At 45.5% G+C, this 22,099-nt stretch overlaps 1 protein-coding gene across 4 annotated transcripts in view; it reads right to left on the bottom strand.

Annotated features, from left to right (window-relative positions):
- Positions 1–272: 272 nt before the first annotated feature.
- The window catches only part of ABCA5 (ATP binding cassette subfamily A member 5), a 62,588-nt gene continuing 40,761 nt past the window's right edge, over positions 273–22,099 (bottom strand). For 3 of the 4 annotated variants that reach the window (XM_055408710.2, XM_088829382.1, XM_088829381.1), the window contains 19 exons: positions 20,963–21,090; positions 20,440–20,577; positions 17,071–17,184; positions 15,532–15,702; positions 14,434–14,547; positions 13,647–13,781; positions 12,240–12,314; positions 11,658–11,749; positions 10,638–10,764; positions 10,209–10,326; positions 10,015–10,106; positions 7,785–7,960; positions 7,331–7,406; positions 7,140–7,234; positions 6,315–6,434; positions 5,574–5,723; positions 5,143–5,222; positions 4,012–4,067; positions 273–3,497 (listed from right to left, as the gene is read on the bottom strand). In XM_055408710.2, coding sequence (XP_055264685.2) covers positions 3,390–3,497; positions 4,012–4,067; positions 5,143–5,222; positions 5,574–5,723; positions 6,315–6,434; positions 7,140–7,234; positions 7,331–7,406; positions 7,785–7,960; positions 10,015–10,106; positions 10,209–10,326; positions 10,638–10,764; positions 11,658–11,749; positions 12,240–12,314; positions 13,647–13,781; positions 14,434–14,547; positions 15,532–15,702; positions 17,071–17,184; positions 20,440–20,577; positions 20,963–21,090 — 2,165 coding nt within the window. In that variant the 3' untranslated portion in view covers positions 273–3,389. Of the gene's footprint in view, positions 3,498–4,011; positions 4,068–5,142; positions 5,223–5,573; positions 5,724–6,314; positions 6,435–7,139; positions 7,235–7,330; positions 7,407–7,784; positions 7,961–10,014; positions 10,107–10,204; positions 10,327–10,637; positions 10,765–11,657; positions 11,750–12,239; positions 12,315–13,646; positions 13,782–14,433; positions 14,548–15,531; positions 15,703–17,070; positions 17,185–20,439; positions 20,578–20,962; positions 21,091–22,099 lie in introns of those variants that run through there. The other variant, XM_055408711.2, reaches the window with a different exon arrangement.

Genomic DNA, 22,099 nt, shown 5'->3' with positions numbered 1-22,099 from the left:
CTGAGAATAGATTTTTTTCATTTTATGCAACATGTTCTTTTGGGAAAGAAAATGAAAAATCATTTAGCAATATTACAAATACATTAGAGAGAAGCATTTCTATTTTTAAAAGATGAACATCTATTAATGCATTACATAAAAATACAGTATAATGGTTTGTCAGATTCTTAGTACAATCAGAAGAAAATGTGTAGCCAACAGAACAACAAAAGCAGGACAACACTAACCCTCAGTAGAACTGTGCCCCAATAAAATAGTCTGTACAGCCAGCAAAGCATCATCATACTGTATTAGAGTTAGGACCCAAGTATCTGGGGGCATCTCTGGGGGCTCAGGGGTGAACAACAGGCCTACCACTGCCGGAGACCCAAGTTCTATCCCTGGATCAGGAAAATCCCCTGGAGAAGGAAATGGCAACCTACTCCAGTGTTCTTGCCTGGGAAATCCCATGGACAGAGGAGCCTTGTGGGCTGCATTCATGGCGCAGAGTTGGACACGACTGAGTGCTAAATAACCCAAGTTTCTAACGTCCTCCTACTGCACTGTAAGATCTTACAAGGCCAAAGTGGAGAGTTACGGTTTTATCCAAAGACCCACCGCTTGAAACATGATCACTAAAATGTCGGTGGAATTAATTTACTCTAAAAACATTTTAGTGATAAAAATACGGATTTTAGATAGTTTGGGGGCAATTTAAAGGAAAGAAGGCTTGTAGGGAAACCTGCAGCCTTTGATTGAGAACAAACCAGCCAGAAAGATAAAGAGGCTCAGGAAGGGACAGAGTGAAGTCTGCTCATCTCCAAGCTTCTCCCGTCTCCTTCCTAAGGCTGTGGACAGACGTTTGCCTTGTTGGTCACTGACCACCATCACTCCGTGAAGTCCAGCTTTTACTGTTAAAATTTGACTGTGGATGGAAAATATAAGCCAGGGGGTGTCGTTTTTTCCTAGCTTCTTCCTAATATATGTATTTATATTTATTTGCATTGATACAAAAAAAGAAGCTTTGAGGTTATAATTTAAGACATTTGAACTGTACAGTCAGTAAAGATAAACTCCGTACTTGCTGAGTCCTTTTCTTCCTACTACGCTCACCCTGGTTTTCTTAAATAGTAGTTAAACCGTACTTCTGATGAGGAAAAATGCTCTTACTGTGAAAAAATGGGAACAGAACATGCCTATGAATAATTTAATTCATGACCAAGATATATCCACTCAAAGTATGTAAAAACTTAAAAAAAAAGTTTTTAAAAAAAAATGCTTACAAGAGCACAGTAACAGTACAATAATGAACCTGACAGATGCGAATTATGACCGGTGAGCACAACTGCAAAACTGCATCCCCAAAGAGAAGCCCCGGCTGTTACATTCACACTGAAAGCTATCTCTTTAAATTTACAGCTACCAGTTTGCCATGACTTGCTTAGAAAGTACAGTGTGTTGCTTATTAATTCATCTATAAAGGGAAAGGTTTTCCCTGAACTGTTTCTGGATTTGTATTCATCATGCAGTGCTAGTTTAAAAGTGACAGCTTTTATAAAGATTCTAAGAGTGAGATTCCCAGGTGAAGAACCAAAGGTTAGTAGTGGGAGGCGAGTGCCGTGCTAACAGGAGGTCAGACCCTAGTGCCAACTGGACCCTTCAAGGAGAAACAGCCTTGAGGCGGGTTGCAGATGCCAGTGCAGGCGCTGAGACAGCTTGTTCAGTTAGGAGGAAGGCCTGCACGGGCATCGTTGGGAACGTGACCGGAAGAGCAGAGGAGACTGCCAGTCGTGCGTCCTGCCCTGAGGCTGAGAGAGGGGCACTGCTGCACCCTCAGCTGCACAGCCTGACTCACAGCTGTCTCCCCGCACGGCACAGCGCAAAGTTCAGGTTCACCGCGCCACTTAACAGCCTCATCACAGGCTTTGCATCTTCAGAGAAACTCGGCACCACAGCCTTCCGCTGTGACTGCTGTTCTCTAAGACTCTCTGTCACACAGTATAATCACACCCCTAATACACTTATTTTCCCAAAGTTGGTAACTTTCATTCATCTGGTTGAGATATAATGTCAACCGGGGCTTCCCAGGTGGCACAGTGGTAAAGAACACGCCTGCCAATGCAGGAGACACAAGAGACACAGGTTTGATCCCTGGGTTGGTTAGATCCCCTGGAGGAGGGCATGGCAACCTACTCTAGTGTCCTTGCCTGGAGAATCCCATGGACAGGGGAGCCTGGCGGGCGACAGTCCAGACGGTCGCAGAGAGTCAGACACGACTGAGCGACTGAGCTCACAGCACAGTATGATTTATGTTATATCCCTACAGTCCACACACGGGGTCTGCACAGAAGTATCTGTACGGATACCTTAACCAAAATCTCACTTCAACTGTCACAGAAGGAAACTGGTTTCTTACTAAAGAGAACTGTGTAGAATTTACTTTTCCTTAATTTAATGACTACAAGTTTATCTATGTTCCTCCATATTCCAAAGTGAATCTGAGCTGAGTAACTATACAAATTCACAGTGATACACTTAAAACTCTACAAAGGAGAGACATTCAAATAACAAAGTTCATTTATTGAATAAAATATATTCTTTGTAATGAAGAGGACAAAAGATTTCCATTTTCCATTGGGGTGGAGGAGAAGGTATGGATTAATTCTTGCAGCCCTATAGATGTCTGTCATTCTAGCCCCAAACAACCGAAGAATCAGACTGTTACATCATAAGATTCTAGACAGTCTTCCACAATAACTGAAACATCTCTGAATTTTACCGTAAGCAAAAGAACTGTACCTGAGTTACTTATGTCGACAATCACCTAACAGAACAAGGTCTCCTTTCAGTTATTCCGGCTAATGCATCTCGCCCAGTGAATGTCACGGCCTGCAAACCTCTCTCTGCAAGCAGCCTGTCCACTGTTTAGCTTTTTAGGAAGCCAACTTCCATTCAATTTCTCTTAGAAATTAAAAAGGAGAAGCGGACTTTTGCTTTATGTCTCTGTTCTATGTATTTGTCTTCTTATTCAGATTGGGGCATTATATACTTATGTAACTAGATGATATAACTTACAGATAGCTGCTCAAAATAAAATAATTCTATCACCATGTCTTCAAACCATCAATTCCCAAGCACTGCTTCTGAAAAGTGAGCAAGGACATGGTCAAGTTCACGCACAGACTACAGCACACACAGTGCAGATGCCAACATGCGGGCTCACGCTGCCGTGCGCAAGCTTTATCTGAAGAAAAGTGAAACACACACAACTGATGGCATTTCAATGCAGGGGGTCAGGAAAATCCCAAGCGCTTTCTCGGCTCTTGGATCATTGTTCAAACAATAAGCTGTTGAACCAAAATGAAATCGTAAAGCCAAGTGACGCGGGAAGCAGGGCGAGCTGCGCGGACTCAAAACACGACTCTGTCCCCCTGTGCTCTGTCCCACCAGAGTGTGCTGCTGAAGGTGCCGCAGCTGCTGTCTTCCTCCTCCTGCTCTTTCGTGAGCTCCACAAAAACCTACATGGAGGTAAATGAGCACAGTTTCTGCACGGCAATTGTCCTAGGAACAATTTCACTAAATCAGCAGTGCCATGAGGCTGTACCTAAGTACATGAACCACTCAAGTATCAAGAGATACACTTAATATTATTTAAAAAGAATGAGCCCCACTAATCCTATATACAGATGAATCTCATTTTAGAGGATTAATAGATCTTTTTTTTTTTGACTGATAAAGTAGCATTGTGGTAAAGGATAATTTATAAATATTTAAGCAATGTAATTTCAGATGTGCCAATATGAATGCCATCCATCATGACTCATTTTCTTGAAACTAAAAAAAAAAAAAAAAAGAGCTATTGGAAACAAGCAGGTGGAGAACCTCAGGTTGTTTAAAATTCACACAGGTGAGGAACACTCCACAGTAACCGGCCTCGGGCTCACAGTCTCCTTCCCTCTCCAGAATAAACCTAAACACTTAGATACTACACTCTTTCTTCTACAGAGCCTTTAACAGTTAACTCTGTGGTACCTGTTCCAACGTTGCTTGAGAAAAGCTGTACTCTTCAACAGCGAACGTATGTTTAGCTGTAAAAACACAAAAAATCCTATTTCACTTAGTGACATTTTTGAATAATCAAACGGCAGTACCCACTGAGTGGCTAACCACTTGTGCTTTTTCCATCTCTCTGATCGGCCCACTCGGCTGCACGCTGCCAGTGACGTCACCCCCTACCTGCTTCCCTTCCCCCGCCCGTGGCCGCCCCACAGCCCTGGGCGCAGGCTCACGGCCGCGTCCCGCTGCCCCTTCTCCCAGCAGCTCCTCGCCCCCTCCCCCGCTTCTGCCGCGTTACTCCTTTTGGGTCATGCTTCTGTTGATCCCTGCTGTCTATCTCCCACCCCCACAATTCCAGCACAGTGTGTCCTGGACTTCTGCAACTAGATTCTGGATATCAGTCCTGTGTCCATATACTTCTTTATAATTATTTCAGATCCTCTGCAGTCTAATCCAATATCAAAGTTCTGGTTTTCTATTCACTCCTTTAATTATTCCGCATTACTTCTAATGTCCCCTTTAATCATAAAGCAAGCTCCAGGAAACATAGGCTGCTTCATGGTTTTCAGATGCTTTTTTATAAAATGACCTGGACGTGAACACATGCCCCGTCCAGAAGATGCCTCTCTCTCCTGGTGAGGTGTCTGCATCCCACCTAACATTTATTTTTAAAACGCTGAGATCCCACAAACGTCTCTACAGGTGGAGTCAGGAAGGCCCACCCTTCTGCACCGCAAACTCTCCTCTCCTTTCTCCTGCTGCCCCTGGAGTCTTGCTCCCATGGCTCCTTCCATGGCTTAATACAAAGTGAAGACTTAAGAAATCCAATGCTCTGGCTTATGGACTGAACTAGTGGGGGCTAATTAAACTGAACTTTCTCAGACGCAACGTGAAAGCTGGGTGACACCCTCTCCAGAGGGTGAGAGACTCACACGACCACAGCTGACTGACCAAACCCCGGGTGTATTTTCCTGTAACTTAGATTCATTAACAGAAGGCGGTCTTCTTAGTTTCTGCAGTAAACTGAGACCCGACTTCTAAACGTTTTCATAAAATCCCCTCATAGTTTGAAAGCCACCTCACAGTGTTTTTAAAATTATTACTCACCTTCTTCCAGCTTAGAAAAAGACTGTGAAAGGGACTGAACGTCTTCCTTAGGAATTTTATAAGCCAGAATAGTAGAAAAACTGAAAGCCAAGATGAGGGAAAATTCAGAAGTGACTATTAACTGTGTGTTTTGAAGTCAAAATTCAACACTTTAAAACTCCCATAATTTGACACTTTAGATAAAAATCATTTGAAATCTTAAAATATTTCCATGCATAATAACTCTTTCCTTACTACCAAACAAAAGCTGTCAAAACTTTAAGTACTATCACATATTGAAAGAGCTAACATTAAAAATAAGTTAGACGTGAAGGCCATTCATCAAACTACATTAGTCTAATATAGCATTTCCCCCCAATCCTTAATACAGTAACCGATTTTCGTGATCACTGCTCTACAGAGAAATCCAACTACATTTTTAAAAACTTTACCTTTCCTGACGACTTGCGTTTGGGAAAATACACTGAATTTCTCTTTGAAGACGGTCTACTTCCAGGTCTTCTATCCAATCCTTTAATTTGATTTCCAAAAAGTATCCTTTTCCAAATTTACTCTTCAGATGCTGGACTGTCCCAATACACCTGTAGTGAATTTTAGAAGAATGTATAGATATGAAAGAACCTGATAGTTTCAAAGGTAATTTCTCACTTAAGGATAATTTAGGACTTCCATGGTGGTCTGGTGGTCAGTCTGCCAGTCAACGCCGGGGACATGAGCTCAGTCCCTGGTCTTGTTCCAACTAAGCCCGTGGCTGCAGCGAGCCCGTGTGCCTTCACCGGAGAAGCCACCGCAGGGAGAAGCCCACACCCGCAGTCGAGAGTAGCCCCCTTGTCACAACTACAGGAAGCCTGCTCACAGCAACAGATCCGGCACAACCAAAAATACAGTTCATTATAGAGAAAAGAATGGCTGAGTAAAATTCTTACGCTGGAGTCCTTGGCCAATTTATGCAAAAGTTGCAAAGGTAAGAGAGAACACAGAGTCTCCACAGGCAGAACAGCTGGCCAATTTTTGGGAGAAGTAACACATTTCCACGTAATTCTATGGAAAGCTGATTAAATATTCAAACTAGGAAGCATATCTCAACACTTAAACTGATACGTATCATGAGACGTCTCTGAAACGCCGCCGCTGCACCCCCACACCCCCGCCTCCCACACGCCGACGCCCACCTCAGCCGCCCGGACACCATGATGGCCACCCGGTCGCAGATGGCCTCCGCCTCCTCCATGTAGTGTGTGGTCAGGATAGCGGCCCGCTTCCTGTTTTTGAATGCGGTTCTAATTGCTCTCCTACAAAATACAAATGAAACGAACAGAAGGGAAGATGGCACCTGAACGTCAGTGAAAACACCTGAGTGTTTAAAAATCCAGCTCTTTGGTTAACAGATTTACCAAATATCAACTGCTATACTTATTATACTCTGCCCAACTATGATTCCTCTATCCTAATTTACCTTATTTCTGAAAGCTTGTCAAGTGGAAAGAAAAGTTCATGATTTCAAGTGTCCCTATGAGTTGAAAGTGTGTTAACCAACCAATAATACAAACTGAAGGCTTTTCATGTTAGAACATAAATAGCCACAGAATCACAGGGAAATCTTAACATGTGTCTGACCCAAACCTCACATTTCGTAGAGGTAGAAACCTAGGCTCAAACAGTCTGTCAACTACTTGTCAGAGAGTTTCAATGTACATAACGTACATTCTACACGGTACGGTTATGAGATGTTCACTTATGTATGTTACTTTAGACGAAAAGAAAACCATTTAAAAAACTGTTCAGACAGCAGTATTCTCATTTTGGTCCCAGAATACACAATGTATTGTTAACACTTCATGAAAAATATGATTAAGTTTAAGGGGATCTCTAGAAACCCTTAATCACAATTTTTCCATCTGTGCAGGACTTTGAATGAGTGTGGATCCGTAACTAACAGGAAACCCTGAGTGATGACGCACAGCGCGGGGTCTCGCGCCTCCCCACCTCACACTCACCACATGTGCTGTTTGGCTTTGGGGTCCATGCCTGTGGACGGCTCGTCCAGCAGTGTGACCGGGGGGTTCCCCAGCATGCTCAGGGCGAAGCACAGCTAGGGGGACGACAAACACGAGGGGGGCTGTAAGACACCTGACCGGCGCGGTGCCAGGCACTGGACTTCACATGTGCACGCATCTGACAAACACACCTTGCGCTTGATTCCTGCGGGAAGCTTCTTTACAGTTTTCTGGAGGTGTTCTTTTAGATCAAGTGCATTTGTTATTCTGCAAAAGAGATGGTATGAAATGAGCATGCCATGATACCCACAGATACAATTAATAATACAGATTGTGATCCCTGAAGCTGCTTTTTTCTCTAAAACAGTTAAGTCAGTGCAAGCTCATTTCAAATAAATCAACATCTTGACTAAAAGGTTTGCTTTAAAATAGATTTCGTGGCAGTTCATAAGTACATTTATTCTGTATTCAGAAATAGAAGTGTTTTCATTTTCATAGCTGTCATAAGTTGGTAAAAGAATATATGGAAAAGTAACGATCTTTTTCCATGAAAGCTATGATCCAGGGAAATGCCTGTTGTGAATTTTAAAACTGTGTGTCATGACCTTCCCCAGGTGACAGAGGGTGCTGCGGGCAGGGCCTTACCGATCCGTGACCTCCTGCACGTGGCTGGCTCTCAGCCCTTTCACAGCTCCGTAGATCTGGAGGTGTTCCTGCACAGTGATGTCCGGCCACAGGGGGCTGATCTGAGGACAGTAGCCCATACACCTCACAGAGTCGTCGTCTTCGGCTGGGTGTGAAGAGTAGTCTCCTAGGAAGACCTGCAGAAAGACAAATTGAGTGCAAGGACTGCTTTGGCTTCACCTGACATCATAAAGGAAGTGGCAGGTGGATTAATTCAAACTTTCCCGGAGTCAGGATCACGTGAGGTCAGACTCTCACTCCTTTCTGAGGAAGACAGGACCTACACTGCTGAGCTGGAGGTGAGTGACCTGGTCAGAAACAGGGACCAGGGATGCAGGGCTCAGGGGAAGGGAGGCTCAGACTTCACCATGAGGACCAGGGGTGCAGGGCTCAGGGGAAGGGAGGCTCAGACTTAACCATGAGGACCAGGGATGCAGGGCTCAGGGGAAGGGAGGCTCAGACTTAACCATGAGGACCAGGGGCTAATTTTACGTGTCCATTTCTTTATCTTTATCTTTGTCTCCGGCTGTGCTGGGGCTGTGCTGCTGCAATGGCCTTTGTCCAGGGGCGGTGAGCAGCTTTCTCGCCGTGGCGGCCTCTCTTGCTGAGGGGCACCGGCTCGAGGGCACACACCTCAGTAACGTGGCTCCCAGGCTCTCGAGCACACGCTCAGATGCAGCACGCGAACTTGGCTGCTCAGCGGCGTGTGGGGTCTTCCCAGACTGGGGTCCCACCTGAGTCTCCTGCACTGACGGGCAGATTCTTCACCACTAAACCACCAGGGAAACCCTGAAAGGTGCTGTTTGGGCCAAGGAAATAAGTGAACTTGATCGTCTGGTTTTCTACGGGGTAAGGAATAGCCAACACAAGCAACACCCAAGGCAAGAGAAAGAGAATCAAGTGTGCTGGGCATTTTCTGGGAAAGCAATGAGCCAGGGCGGCTGGCGAGAAGGAGGCGGGCGGTGGGATCAGGGCAGTTGTGCCAAGTTCCCATAAAGAGCTTGGGAGACACGCCTGTCACCAAAGGCTGGCTGAGGGCAGGCTCAGATCAGCTCTTCCCCTTCCTGAGGTCAACACAGGGGTGACTGTTAAAGTCAGGGGACGAGTCACCTGGGCTTGCGGTCACCACAAAACAGGAGCACTGTACACATGTGTGCTCTGCATGTTCGCACGGAAATTTAACTATGTACAGTATTCTCACAAAGAGAGCATAAGTTGACCAAGCTCTCCTAAAAAATTAAACCATAAAATTAAACCAAAACCATAAAATCTGAAATTCCATTTGTCACTGTTTTTGTGGTTATTCTGTTACTAAGTTGTGTCTGTTTCTTTTCAACTCCATGGACTGCAGCACGCCAGGCTCCTGTCCTTTACCATCTCCCAGAGTTTGCTCAGATTCACGTCCATTGAGTTGGTGATGCTATCTCATCGTCTGTCATCCCCTTCTCCTCCTGCCCTCAACCTTTCCCAACATCAGGGTCTTTTCCAATGAGTCAGCTCTTCCAATCAAGTGGCCAAAATATTGGAGCTTCAGCATCAGCATCAGCATCAGTTCAGTTCAGTTCAGTTCAGTCGCTCAGTCGTGTCCGACTCTCTGCGACCCCATGAATCACAGCACGCCAGGCCTCCCTGTCCATCACCAAAGCCCGGAGTTCACTCAAACTCATGTGAGTCGGTGATGCCATCCAGCCATCTCATTCTCCATCGTCCCCTTCTCCTCCTGCCCCCAACCTTTCCTAGCATCAGAGTCTTTTCCAGTGAGTCAACTCATCGCATGAGGTGGCCAAAGTATTGGAGTATCAGCTTTAGCATCAGTCCTTCCAATGAACACCCAGGATTGATCTCCTTTAGAATGGACTGGTTGGATCTCCTTGCAGTCCAAGGGACTCTCAAGAGTCTTCTCCAACACCACAGTTCAAAAGCATCAATTCTTCGGCGATCAGCTTTCTTCACAGTCCAACTCTCAGCTTCAGCATTAGTAGTTGAATATTCAGGACTGATCTCCTTTAGGATGGACTGGTTTGACCTCCTTGCAGTCCAAGGGACTCTCAATAGTCTTTTCCAGCAACAATTTGAAAGCATCAATTCTCTGATGCTCAGCGTGTTTTACAGTACAACTCTCACAGCCATACATGACTACTGGGAAAAAAATGCAAACCGTGTTCAATATAGGCCACACCCTAGACCATACCTGGCCTGAAGTTGGCTCAATGTCACCAACCAGGATATTAATAATCGTGCTTTTGCCTGCGCCATTTGGACCCAACAGTCCCAAGATCTCTCCTGAGGGAATGAGAAGAAAAGTCATCAAATGCAAATCAAACTGAAAAATAAGAATTACTCTTCTGGGAAAGTTATTTAAGAAAAAATTAATTAAATACCAGCCTTTTTTCACACAGAAGGAGACATATTTATTTGCCACTTTCTTTACTTTTCTTGTAGGAAGAAAATCTTTCTTGTCTTCATATTCTTTATGCAGATTATTGACCATAATGGCTGGTTTCTAATAAGGAAAACAGGACTTTAAAAGAGAGTTTTAAATCAAATATCTATCACTAAATGAAAAGTAGTATACATCTCATGTCCATATCATAAGAACTATATTTCCTAATGAGGGATACTGTCCAAATAAATATCCCATTTATGGCTGAAATAATGGCTTACTCATAAGTGGACAAAAATAGCTTTTCAAAGACAGGACTTTTTCCAGATTGAGTCATATGAAAGAGGACTATTTCCCAGGTTAATTCCTGTGCACAAGGAGCTGACCATTGCTGACCACTGCAGATGACCCAGCAATAAAGACTAACTCACCTCCTCGCAACACTGACAGCTCATCAGCTCTTTGACCTTCAGCCTTTCAGCTTTGACATCTTCATCTTCATCCTCATTGTTGGGTGGTTCTGAAAACTTTCTGTGTTTGGACTTTGTTGAAAGAGTCCTAAAAGTATAAACAGATTTTCAGGTAATACTAAGAAATTCAAGCACTAAGTACAGAAAAGACGGGGAGATAAAAAAAAAAAAACACATCAACATGAGCTCTGATATTAGAGAGACAGCTCTGTTAACCAGGTAAGGAAACTGGAGTGGATTGCCATTTCCTCCTCCAGTGAATCTTCCTGACCCAGGGATCGAACCTGGATCTCTTGTATCTCCTGCATTCTATACCGCTGAGCCCCTGGGAGACCTCTACAAGGTAGCATCACTTGGCAAAAACAAACAAACAGGTAATGAGGTCCTGCCACCTGCTTCAGCATGGGTGAGCTTTCAGAACATTATGCTAAGTACAAGAAGCCAGACAAGAAAAGGCCACGTCTTGTGTAACGCCACTTACATGACTGAAACTGGCAGATGCTTGGACAGGAAGCAGATTAGTGCTTATAGAGGGCTGAGGGGAAGCTGAGGGGGGACGGAAGTGACTGCTAACGTGTGCAAGGCTTCTTTTGTGGGGGGTGACGGAAATGAGAAAGTGAAGTGAAAGGTGCTCAGTCGTGTCCGACTCTGTGACCCCATGGACTATACAGTCCATAGAATTCTCCAGGCCAGAATACCGGAGTGAGTAGCCTTTCCCTTCTCCAGGGGAGCTTCCCAACCCAGGTCTCTCTGACACTGCAGGCAGATTCTTTACTAGCTGAGCCATAAAGGAAGCCCAAGAAAACTGGAGAGGGTAGCCTACCCCTTCTCCAGCGGCTCTTCCTGAGCCAGGACTCGAAGCAGGGTCCCCTGCATTACAGGCGGATTTTTTTATCAACCGAGCTATCAGGAAATTAGATGATGGTGTGGTTGCACAACTCTGTCAATATACTAAAAAAAACATGAAAATTAAAAACTGACCTGAAAAACGGATCCTTCCTTAACGATCTGCCACCATATTTTTTCTCGTAGTACTGAAGGAGAAAAACCCCCAGCACACAGTGCAGGTAAGGCTGAAAGAGAAACAGCGCATGACTGGACAGTTTGGTCCTTTTCCCCTGCCTGGACCGACAAACCAAAGCATCACTATCAATACATCGGGCTCCTCACCATCACTGAAAAAATCCATCATCTTTTCTTTTGCATGTCATACAATGAGGTAGAAATAAATGCTAATACAAACCAAGACAGATTTTTAGTAACCATCTCTGCATATTTATCTATTGCTGTAAAGTTCATTTGTTGTCAGCTTCATAAATTATATAATTTTTCTTCAAAAGCTGTTTTCTGCTTCTATGGAAGCCAGAATTACTGTTAAATAGAATTAGTGAGATGTCAAAAAGCCCAGTATATTAAAGTGGATGGATGCAGTACACAAAACACACATCAGGGAGCAGAACTAACACAGCTGACCTCCCATGTGCCTGTGCTTTAATGCAACAGGATAACAACCAAACAGGGGGTTAAACCTCCTGACCAAACTACGGTCAAGCGGCTTCTTACCGATATAACAGCCACCAGAAGGCTATCCCACGGGTTGTAGGTGTCCTCATTTCTCTGAAGATTCTTCCAAGTAATCTGAGACAAGAATGTTTGGAAATTTGTACGCGGCTGTAACACTGTGATATAATGTGATTTGGTCTCTGTCCACAGTTCCTGGCACAAAACTTCTAAAGCCCTGGGGTTTCCTGAGTGTTCTGTGAGGGAACCAGCCCCCTCCACCTCGCAGAGTCTCTGCTCCTGACGGGACCCTCCGGGGATGCAGGCTGACCACTAGAGGAGCCAGCCAGACCTGAGAGTTGGCACTGCCAGTCCGGGCCACTGCCCCGGAGGGGAGGAGGGCCTGGAGACTTATCACCGCCTCCTCGCCAAGGGACGGAGCCACCGCTTTCTGACCTGGGGCTTGGGGAGCCCCCCAGGTGGGGGCGGGAGACCTGCCCTGCGGTCCTCAGTCCCCGGGGTCTACTGCAGGTCCACTGTGACATGCTGGGACGTGAATCCAGTGCTCCCGACTTCCGGGAGCCACTGGGGCAAATCACTGAACCTCCGAGGAGGGGGTCCACTCTGAGGTGGGGGGCAGCCTGCAGGACTGGCCCCTTGACCCCTGAGTTTGCACTGACTCTGCTCATGTCAGGACTGCACCATGCCTGGGAAAAGCCCCTGTGTTTGCTGTCAGAAGGGCTGTGAGTGGAGGAGGCCGCTTTCTTTGCTGCAATGTGCAGAAATAGTTGGATTAAAATTTTAAAAATGTATTTAATAGCAAACATGTCTCTTCCATAAACTAGCTAGGTATTCATATTAATAGCCATGTTTTGTAGTTAGATTAAAATCTTCCTCACCCCAAAATGTGCCTGTCAGGGCAGGTATAAATTAAACCTATAAACCAAAGCTAAGAAAGGGGAGGGGAGGAAAGTAGATACATGGGCAGAATTAATCAGCAATCATCCTAAACTAAGAACTCATCACTTAATTTTTTTCTAATCACACAGCAATTATATTCAATTAACTAGGCTTAATAAAATTTTTCTATATTTTTCCTCAAGAAAAATTCTGTCTCACCCCTTTAATACCATGTTTAATCTTTGAAAAACTCCCCCGAGACAAATACTGACTGCAGTATTTGTACTGTACCTAAATTAGAAATTAGAAATTTAAATTAGAAATTTAGGTACATTGTTTGGGGCGTGAAAGAGGTCATAATGAATACAATCTTTTGAGAACTGACAGCTTAAATATACGCCTGAAAAGATTCCAGTCATTTTAAACTGCTGAATTAATAACATTTTAATCAAGTAGTAGCAGTTAACTTGAAATTTTGAAAATTATTATTTCAGTACAAGAATTAAGATCCCAAAGATTTAGGATTTATTTATGTTTTTCTAAAAATACTCAAACATCTAAGAGACCTACCTTTATGAAACCGATCAGGCAGCCCAGAAGCGGATAGATCGGGATGGTAATGCAAAAGATGCAATGAAGAGCAACTGAAGCTGTGTTTCCCATGAAGTAAGTTATTTCGGTGACTGCAATGCACGCCAGCGCTGTCTAGAGAGAACGACGAGAGAACCGCTGAACCGATGGTCAGAAGTTCCATGCACACTTCTGTGTGCCTCAGCATTAACCGAGCCTTACTCCCCAAATACAACAAGGAACTAAAGCAGACGCTCAGCCAGGAAGCACCGCCGAGCTGGTACCAGCTCTTTGTGGCTGGCGCCTTGGCCATTTTGTCGTTGCTGTTCAGTCGCTAAGTCTGTCTGCGTAAGTCTGTACTGTTGACTCCCTGCGACCCCCAGGGAGTGCAGCGCGCCAGGCTCCCCTGTCCTCCACTATCTCCCGGAGTTTGCTCAGATTCATGGCCATTGAGTCGGTGATGCTATCTAACCATCTTATCCTCTGTCATCCCCTTCTCCTTTTGCCTTCAATCTTTCCCAGCATCAATGTCTTTTCTAATGAGTTGGCTCTTCACATAGGGTGACCCTTGGCATGCGAGGTGCTGAATGCAACAAAATATCCTGTCTTGGAATGGATGGGGCTGAAGACAAACAGATACACAGAGACACACTGCCAGCTAGCTAGCTAAGTTCTGTGTTTAGAAAAGACACAGTAACCTTTATGAGTATAATCACAAAAAGGAAAAGAGTTTGTGACTCTATGTGCTATGAAAAGCTGAGACAAAATAGTATAAAATGTGACTTACCACAGAATAGATAAATGACCAAAATTCTTTGGTATTTACAATTTTTTTAAAGGTGAAAGAAGTAATGTAGGTAAACAGAACAACTGATGGAACATAACCAATAAGGCAAAAAACCTGGAAAATAGAAATTTGTATTTTTATTTAAAAATGAGTAGCTAACTATACATATGATGTAAAATACTAGTCATGTTAAAATATCAAGGAATAATTATTTTTCAAGTTTTACTGCTCTGCAAATCACTCCAAACATTGAAATTGTGGCAACCTAAGGTGTTACCATCCACCCACCCACATTTCTCCTCAATCAATAAACCTCATGTTTTCAACTGTTCACACAACCTTGAATAAGTCATTTAAAACTAAATACTATTTGTAGTTTTTTTTTTATGCCACGTAAAATACTATTTCATCATTTTATTATAAAAAACAAGGATAATGAGTTACAAGTTTATTAATCTCAAATAAACTATTAGCTTCTACTTTAATGTACAGCGCTTAATGCATTTTATAAATCTGTAAGAAAAACATTTATGAATTTATAAGATAGAAATTAACATGCAAGGTCAGTATGCTCTCTGGTTAAAGCTGCCATGTTTATTTTCAGCAAATCTAACCCACCAGCCTCTGTCTTCCCTTTTTCCTAATATGATTCACAGGAAGCTATTCAGTATCATTCACTGACAAACAAATACGAATCCAAGCTGTTCTCTTCCTTAGTATTTTAAGCCGTATTTTAAACTACGGAATAAAAGAGCTTCCTCTTCATGAGATTATTCTCAGGCACAGAGACAGGGGAGACATTGAAAGAAGCCTGTTTACAAACTCCTGGTGAAATGCTAGCAGGCCCTCTACATGGAGGACCACCTCGGCGCCAAGGGATTATTTCATAGTGGTGAGATCACTGTTTGTAAAAGCCACTTAGAGCAATACGGGCTGCACTGGCTATAGGGACCATATACAGTAATTAAATAGACACTGGTTCTATTTTCTGCAACGTCATAATTACTTAGTCGGACGTCTATCACATTTATAAACGTTTAGCTTTTTAAGATAACATTTTATTTATAAATAGCATGAGCACAACTGATGTAAACTTACCACAGAAAGGAACTTGACAGCATAAAAATATAATCCATAATGAAATGCAAACAGACTGCCTAACATCAAAGTGAGGACCACAAAAAATAAGGAGATGTCAACAACAGCCTGTCCGAGCCAATATGCAGAAGGCAAGAGACCTGAGAGTTTCAGCTGAGTATAAGCTTTGATCTAAGAAAAAGGGGAAATTGATTATAATTTTAAACATACTACAAATAAAAATCTCTACCAAGTGATTGCAGAACTCCTAATTTTATATCCAAAAGAAGAGTCACATTCTATCAGAAGGTAATAAAAGCCCTCTGACAGCTAAATATAAATGCCATTTGGCCTTTAATCTGGTTCATTATTTCTGAGGCATAACAATTTCAACAGTATTTTCAGCATGAGAACACAGCAGTGCTGCTAAGAAACACAAAGCTAAAATAAAGTAAAAGGGCCATGGGGGTTATAGATGAGCAAACAGTAAGCTGCCAAAATGCAACTGTTTTTGAAATTCTGTGAAACAGAAAAAATATGTTTAGGAAAAAGCATGCTTACTTTTAAACACTGACCTTTCATGAAAACACGAATAAATGGCCAAAGTATCAACGGACTTACAGAGGGCTTTCAGCTTATGTGTAAAACCTGTACTTGGATGCATTTGAAAACCTCTTACCATTTGTGTGTAGAACAAGAGGGTTAACTGTGATTATTACCACAAGGGAATACCATTTTCACCTGTATGAACAGGTAAAACTGTAAACAATCATTGTTTTCGTAACATTCTCATTATATAATTTGAAATTGTAAGATCTTCCAAATATGCAAATACCTAACAATCTTATTCAGGTGATTTTTGTCATCTATAAAAACACCTACTCATACTAAAAAAAAAAAAAATCTACTCCTAGTAATTGAATGTCTGATATGAAAGAGCCGGCCACAGAGGATGAAAGAGGGATATAAAGATTAGTTAAGAAGAAGAAATGATTTTCTGGGCTATAAAGATTAGTTAAGAAGAAGAAATGATTTTATAAGTGGACAACATTTGTGTTCAGTTAACACAAGAACAAAAATATCAATTCCAATATACATATAAAAAACATAAAGCAAGTCAAATACAATCTTCTTTTTGAAAATTCATGTCATTGTCACTCATACACTTCTGGTGGGAGTGTAAAAAGGTTTTATCCACCCTGAAAAACAGATCAACAATGTCTTATAAAACTAAACATGCAATCACCAGCAAATGTACTCATGGGCGTTTATGTGTTCACACAGAAAGCTGCAGCCAATGTCTTGAGCAGCTTAATTCAGAACAGTCAGAGCTGAAAAAATTCAGATCTGTACCCTGGAACACTTTTAAAGTGCATGACAAGCACTCAAATAATAAGTGACAGCTCTTACTTTTACTGTAATAAATATATTTATGCTCCATTTATTTACTCTCGAAATAACAGCTGTACATAAGTCTTGCACTCACACAGAAAAGCTCAGTTTCTTGTCTGAGAATTCTTAACAGTCAACTGCACCTGTGATTTTTAACTGAGTCATTACCTTGTGATTCTCTGCATTTTCCATGGCAAAGTAAGGAGGCATTGCGGTAACAATAACCCCAAGTAAAGCTGCTTGGAAGTACAGCTCGATTTTGAAAACGATGTCCGTGATCTCCTGAAAGACAACCTCAGAGTGAGAAGCAGAATGGAGGGCGCTTTATCCCGAGTGAGTAAATGCTCTCCAGTCCGTCAGAGCCGGGACACGCCAGGCACAGCCCGGGACAACAGCCCGCCAGAGCCGGGACACGCCAGGCACAGCCCGGGGCAACAGCCCGTCAGAGCCGGGGCATGCCAGGCACAGCCCGGGACAACAGCCCGTCAGAGCTGGGGGGACATGTCAGAGCCGGGGCACACCAGGCACAGCCCGGGACAACAGCCCATCAGAGCTGGGGGGACATGCCAGGGCACAGCCCGGGACAATAGCCCATCAGAGCCGGACACACCAGGCACAGCCCGGGACAACAGCCCGTCAGAGCTGGGGGGACATGTCAGAGCCGGGGCATGCCAGGCACAGCCCGGGACAACAGCCCATCAGAGCTGGGGGGACATGCCAGGGCACAGCCCGGGACAATAGCCCATCAGAGCCGGACACACCAGGCACAGCCCGGGACAACAGCCCGTCAGAGCTGGGGGGACATGTCAGAGCCGGGGCACGCCAGGCACAGCCCGGGACAACAGCCCATCAGAGCTGGGGGGACATGCCAGGGCACAGCCCGGGACAATAGCCCATCAGAGCCGGACACACCAGGCACAGCCCGGGACAACAGCCCGTCAGAGCTGGGGGGACATGTCAGAGCCGGGGCATGCCAGGCACAGCCCGGGACAACAGCCCATCAGAGCTGGGGGGACATGCCAGGGCACAGCCCGGGACAATAGCCCATCAGAGCCGGACACACCAGGCACAGCCCGGGACAACAGCCCGTCAGAGCCAGGACACGCCAGGCACAGCCCGGGACAACAGCCCGTCAGAGCCGGGACACACCAGGCACAGCCCGGGACAACAGCCCGTCAGAGCCAGGGCATGCCAGGCACAGCCCGGGACAACAGCCCATCAGAGCTGGGGGGACACGCCAGGCACAGCCTGGGACAACAGCCCGTCAGAGCTGGGGGGACACGCCAGGCACAGCCTGGGACAACAGCCCGTCAGAGCTGGGAAACGCCAGGCAGAGCCCGGGACAACAGCCCGTCAGAGCTGGGGACACGCCAGGCACAGCCCGGGACAACAGCCCGTCAGAGCTGGGGGCATGCCAGGGCACAGCCCGGGACAACAGCCCGTCAGAGCCGGGACACGCCAGGCACAGCCCGGGACAATAGCCCGTCAGAGCCGGGGCACGCCAGGCACAGCCCGGGACAACAGCCCATCAGAGGTGGGGGGACATGCCAGGGCACAGCCCGGGACAACAGCCCATCAGAGCCGGACACGCCAGGCACAGCCCAGGACGACAGCCCGTCAGAGCCAGGACACGCCAGGCACAGCCCGGGACAACAGCCCGTCAGAGCCGGGACACGCCAGGTACAGCCCGGGACAACAGCCCGTCAGAGCCGGGACACGCCAGGCACAGCCCGGGACAACAGCCCATCAGAGCTGGGGACACGCCAGGCACAGCCCGGGACAACAGCCCATCAGAGCTGGGGGGACACGCCAGGCACAGCCTGGGACAACAGCCCGTCAGAGCTGGGGGGACACGCCAGGCACAGCCTGGGACAACAGCCCGTCAGAGCTGGGAAACGCCAGGCAGAGCCCGGGACAACAGCCCGTCAGAGCTGGGGGCACGCCAGGGCACAGCCCGGGACAACAGCCCGTCAGAGCTGGGGACACGCCAGGCACAGCCCGGGACAACAGCCCGTCAGAGCTGGGGGGACACGCCAGGCACAGCCCAGGACAACAGCCTGTCAGAGCCGGGACACGCCAGGCACAGCCCGGGACAACAGCCCGTCAGAGCTGAGGACACGCCAGGCACAGCCTGGGACAACAGCTGTGGAGGGGCGGCTGCACAGTAGTCCACCTGCAGTGGCTACAGCGCCAACTTCAGCTCAGTTGCTCAGTTGTGTCTGACTCTTTGTGACCCAATGAACCGCAGCATGCCAGGCCTCCCTGTCCATCACCAACTCCCGGAGTTCCCTCAAACTCATGTCCCCAGAGTCGGTGATGCCATCCAGCCATCTCATCCTCGGTCGTCCCCTTCTCCTCCTGCTCTCAATCTTTCCCAGCATCAGGGTCTTTTCCAGTGAGTCAGCTCTTCGCATCTGGTGGCCAAAGTATTGGAGTTTCAGCTTTAGCATTAGTCCTTCCAATGAACACCCAGGACTGATCTCCTTTAGGATGGACTGGTTGGATCCCCTTGCAGTCCAACGGATTCTGAAGAGTCTTCTCCAACAACACAGTTCAAAAGCATAAATTCTTCAGTGTTCAGCTTTCTTTATGGTCTAACTCTCACATCCATACATGACCACTGGAAAAACCATAGCTTTGACTAGATGGACCTTTGCTGGCAAAGTAATGTCTCTGCTTTTTAATATGCTGTCTAGGTTGATCATAACTTTCCTTCCAAGGAGTAAGAATCTTTTAATTTCATGGCTGCAATCACCATCTGCAGTGATTTTGAAGCCCCCCAAAATAAAGTCTGACACTGTTTCCACTGTTTCCCCATCTATTGGCCATGAAGTGATGGGACTGGATGCCATGATCTTAAGTTTTCTGAATGCTGAGCTTTAAGCCAACTTTTTCACTTTCCTGTTTTACTTTCATCACCAACTTGGCGCTGATTAAATAGCTGTTTGATCCTGGGCAAATTGTACTTTTGTGTTCTTACAGATGTACACAGGATAATATGGCATATTAATTAACATTCACCATTTATGTAAAAATAATACTACACGTGAAGTGCAGTTAACCTGTGCCCGAGTGGTTCTGGCGATGAATGTGACTCTCAGAAAGTCTTCACTGATGCCTGGACTATAAGCAAACAGGCATGTTGAAGACTCCTCTTCTCCACTAGGAAAAGTCATGCCCAAGCTCAGCTACCTATGGAGCCAGGAGCTTCTTATTCCCGGCAGGGTGGACTGTGGCTCCCTCAGGCCCATGGATCCAGGCGCAGACAGCAGATGCTTCAGACAACCTGGTAACCAGCTGGTGCCCCAAACAAACGACCCAGGACAGCTCTCAGCAAAGCTGTCTTCCGACCTGAGCTGGTCCTGCAGCAGGCCCTAGACCCAGGACGTGAACCGTCCCCAACTCAAGTTTTAAGAAGAGGAGACGTCATGAGATGAGCGCCTATAGGAGTCATTTGCTATTATCACCGGTTATTTCACACACTCACACACTCACACACACACACTCACACTCACACACACTCACACGTTTGCTCACCTGGAAGAGTGGGGCACTCCAGACCTGGATGCGCTCAGTGACGTTTGAATGGTACAGATAGTAGTTGCTAATAATGTTCACCAACACGGGCAAAGAGTACACCATCGTACTGTTGAAAACAGCAGTAAAAACATAGTCCTGCAGTTCAAGAGAGAGAGTTATTATACACAGTGTACATGCAAACGAATATGTGATTGCTGTGTACCAAGCATATGAATATGACTGCTTTTCTCACCAACTATATTGAAAACTGATGCAATAAATCATAGAAATAATACTTAATGATAGACAAAAATAACCTAGTTTGGAATCTAGATACTTTGATATTTTAAACAAAAGAAATACGATAAATATAATTTTATTCCTCACAGCTTTATATATTGGTTTTCCATCATGGCATAAAATATATTACAAGTAAACACAGCAAGCTCTTTTCCAAGTAAATTTTAATTTCCGACTCGTGAGGTCCATCGCACGTGATCAGCTTTAGAGGAGAGACTTCAATCGCATGCACTGCCCTCACCCTTTCTGACCGCACCACGTTCAGAGCTGCGCTGTGGGGCGCGGCGGACACGTAGTCACTGTCATTAAACATCGTCACCATTATGTCCTGATTTGTGAAAAAGCTAAGAAGGTCACTGATATCCGAGTCTGGTATCAGAAAAGAAGCAAATGATAAACAATTAGCTTAAATGAAAAACAGACATGGGCTTTTGATAATGTTGAAAAGCACTTTCTTTCTCAAGACCCCCTTTTCCTGTTAGCTAAGACGAGGATAAGAACACTGGCTCTGCAGCCTGCCCGCTGAATTCAAACCCACACCAACGCACACAGACCTTGGAGTAGAGGCCGACACACAGCAGCTGTGCCATGCTCAGCTGCTGCCATGACTCACGCTGAAAGTGGCCCATCACACAAGAAATCTGGCTGCAGATTGCTCCAACCAGACTTTTGTGAGAACAGAAGTCCACCTGGCAGTTTTATGTAACAAGGCAACCTGCCAGGCTCAGAGATGCAAAAGCCAGGGGCGGGGTTAGGTAACATCCCACCTAGAGGGCTGCTGTGTGTTCTGAACAGATTGTATGGACGTCAACGGCCTTCAAACAGTGACACTCAGATGCAGGTCTCCGTCTACAGCCTTCAGGATGCCTGGAGCCAAAGGGAGATGCTGAGTTCCACCCGAAGCCTAGCCTGTACCATAACACCTGGGGAGTGGGAACAGTTCACTGTCCATCACCGGAAAGGCCAGGATTCAAGCAAGAATGAGTGCGAATTTGAGAGGAACCAAAACCAAACAAAGGAAAATGCTATGGGTGACTGAGTGGTACGGCTGGTGGCTCAGACTCAGCAACAAGTGTTTTAGTGTCAGAGAGACGGGCGCTTCCAGTGACACGGTCTCGTCTCTAATCCAGTGTGTTAACAACACCTGTTTTAGTGTCAGAGAGACAGGCGCTTCCTGTGATACAGTCTCTATTCCAGATCTAATGTGTTAACCACACATGTGTTAGTGTCAGAGAGACAGACGCTTCCAGGCATAGGGTCTCTACTCCTGATTCAGTGCATTAACAACACGTGTTTCAGGGTCACAGAGACGGGTGCGTCCAGTGATACAGTCTCTACTCCGAACCCAGTGTGTTAACAACACACATTTTAGTGTCAG

The sequence above is a fragment of the Moschus berezovskii genome, chromosome 20 (genome assembly GCF_049115385.1).
Source record: "Moschus berezovskii isolate FMDL1 chromosome 20, NW_MosBer_1.0, whole genome shotgun sequence".
In the NCBI taxonomy this organism is placed as follows: Eukaryota; Metazoa; Chordata; class Mammalia; order Artiodactyla; family Moschidae; genus Moschus; species Moschus berezovskii.
Note: the sequence above shows the minus strand (reverse complement) of the source record. Positions and strands in the feature narration are given on the sequence as shown.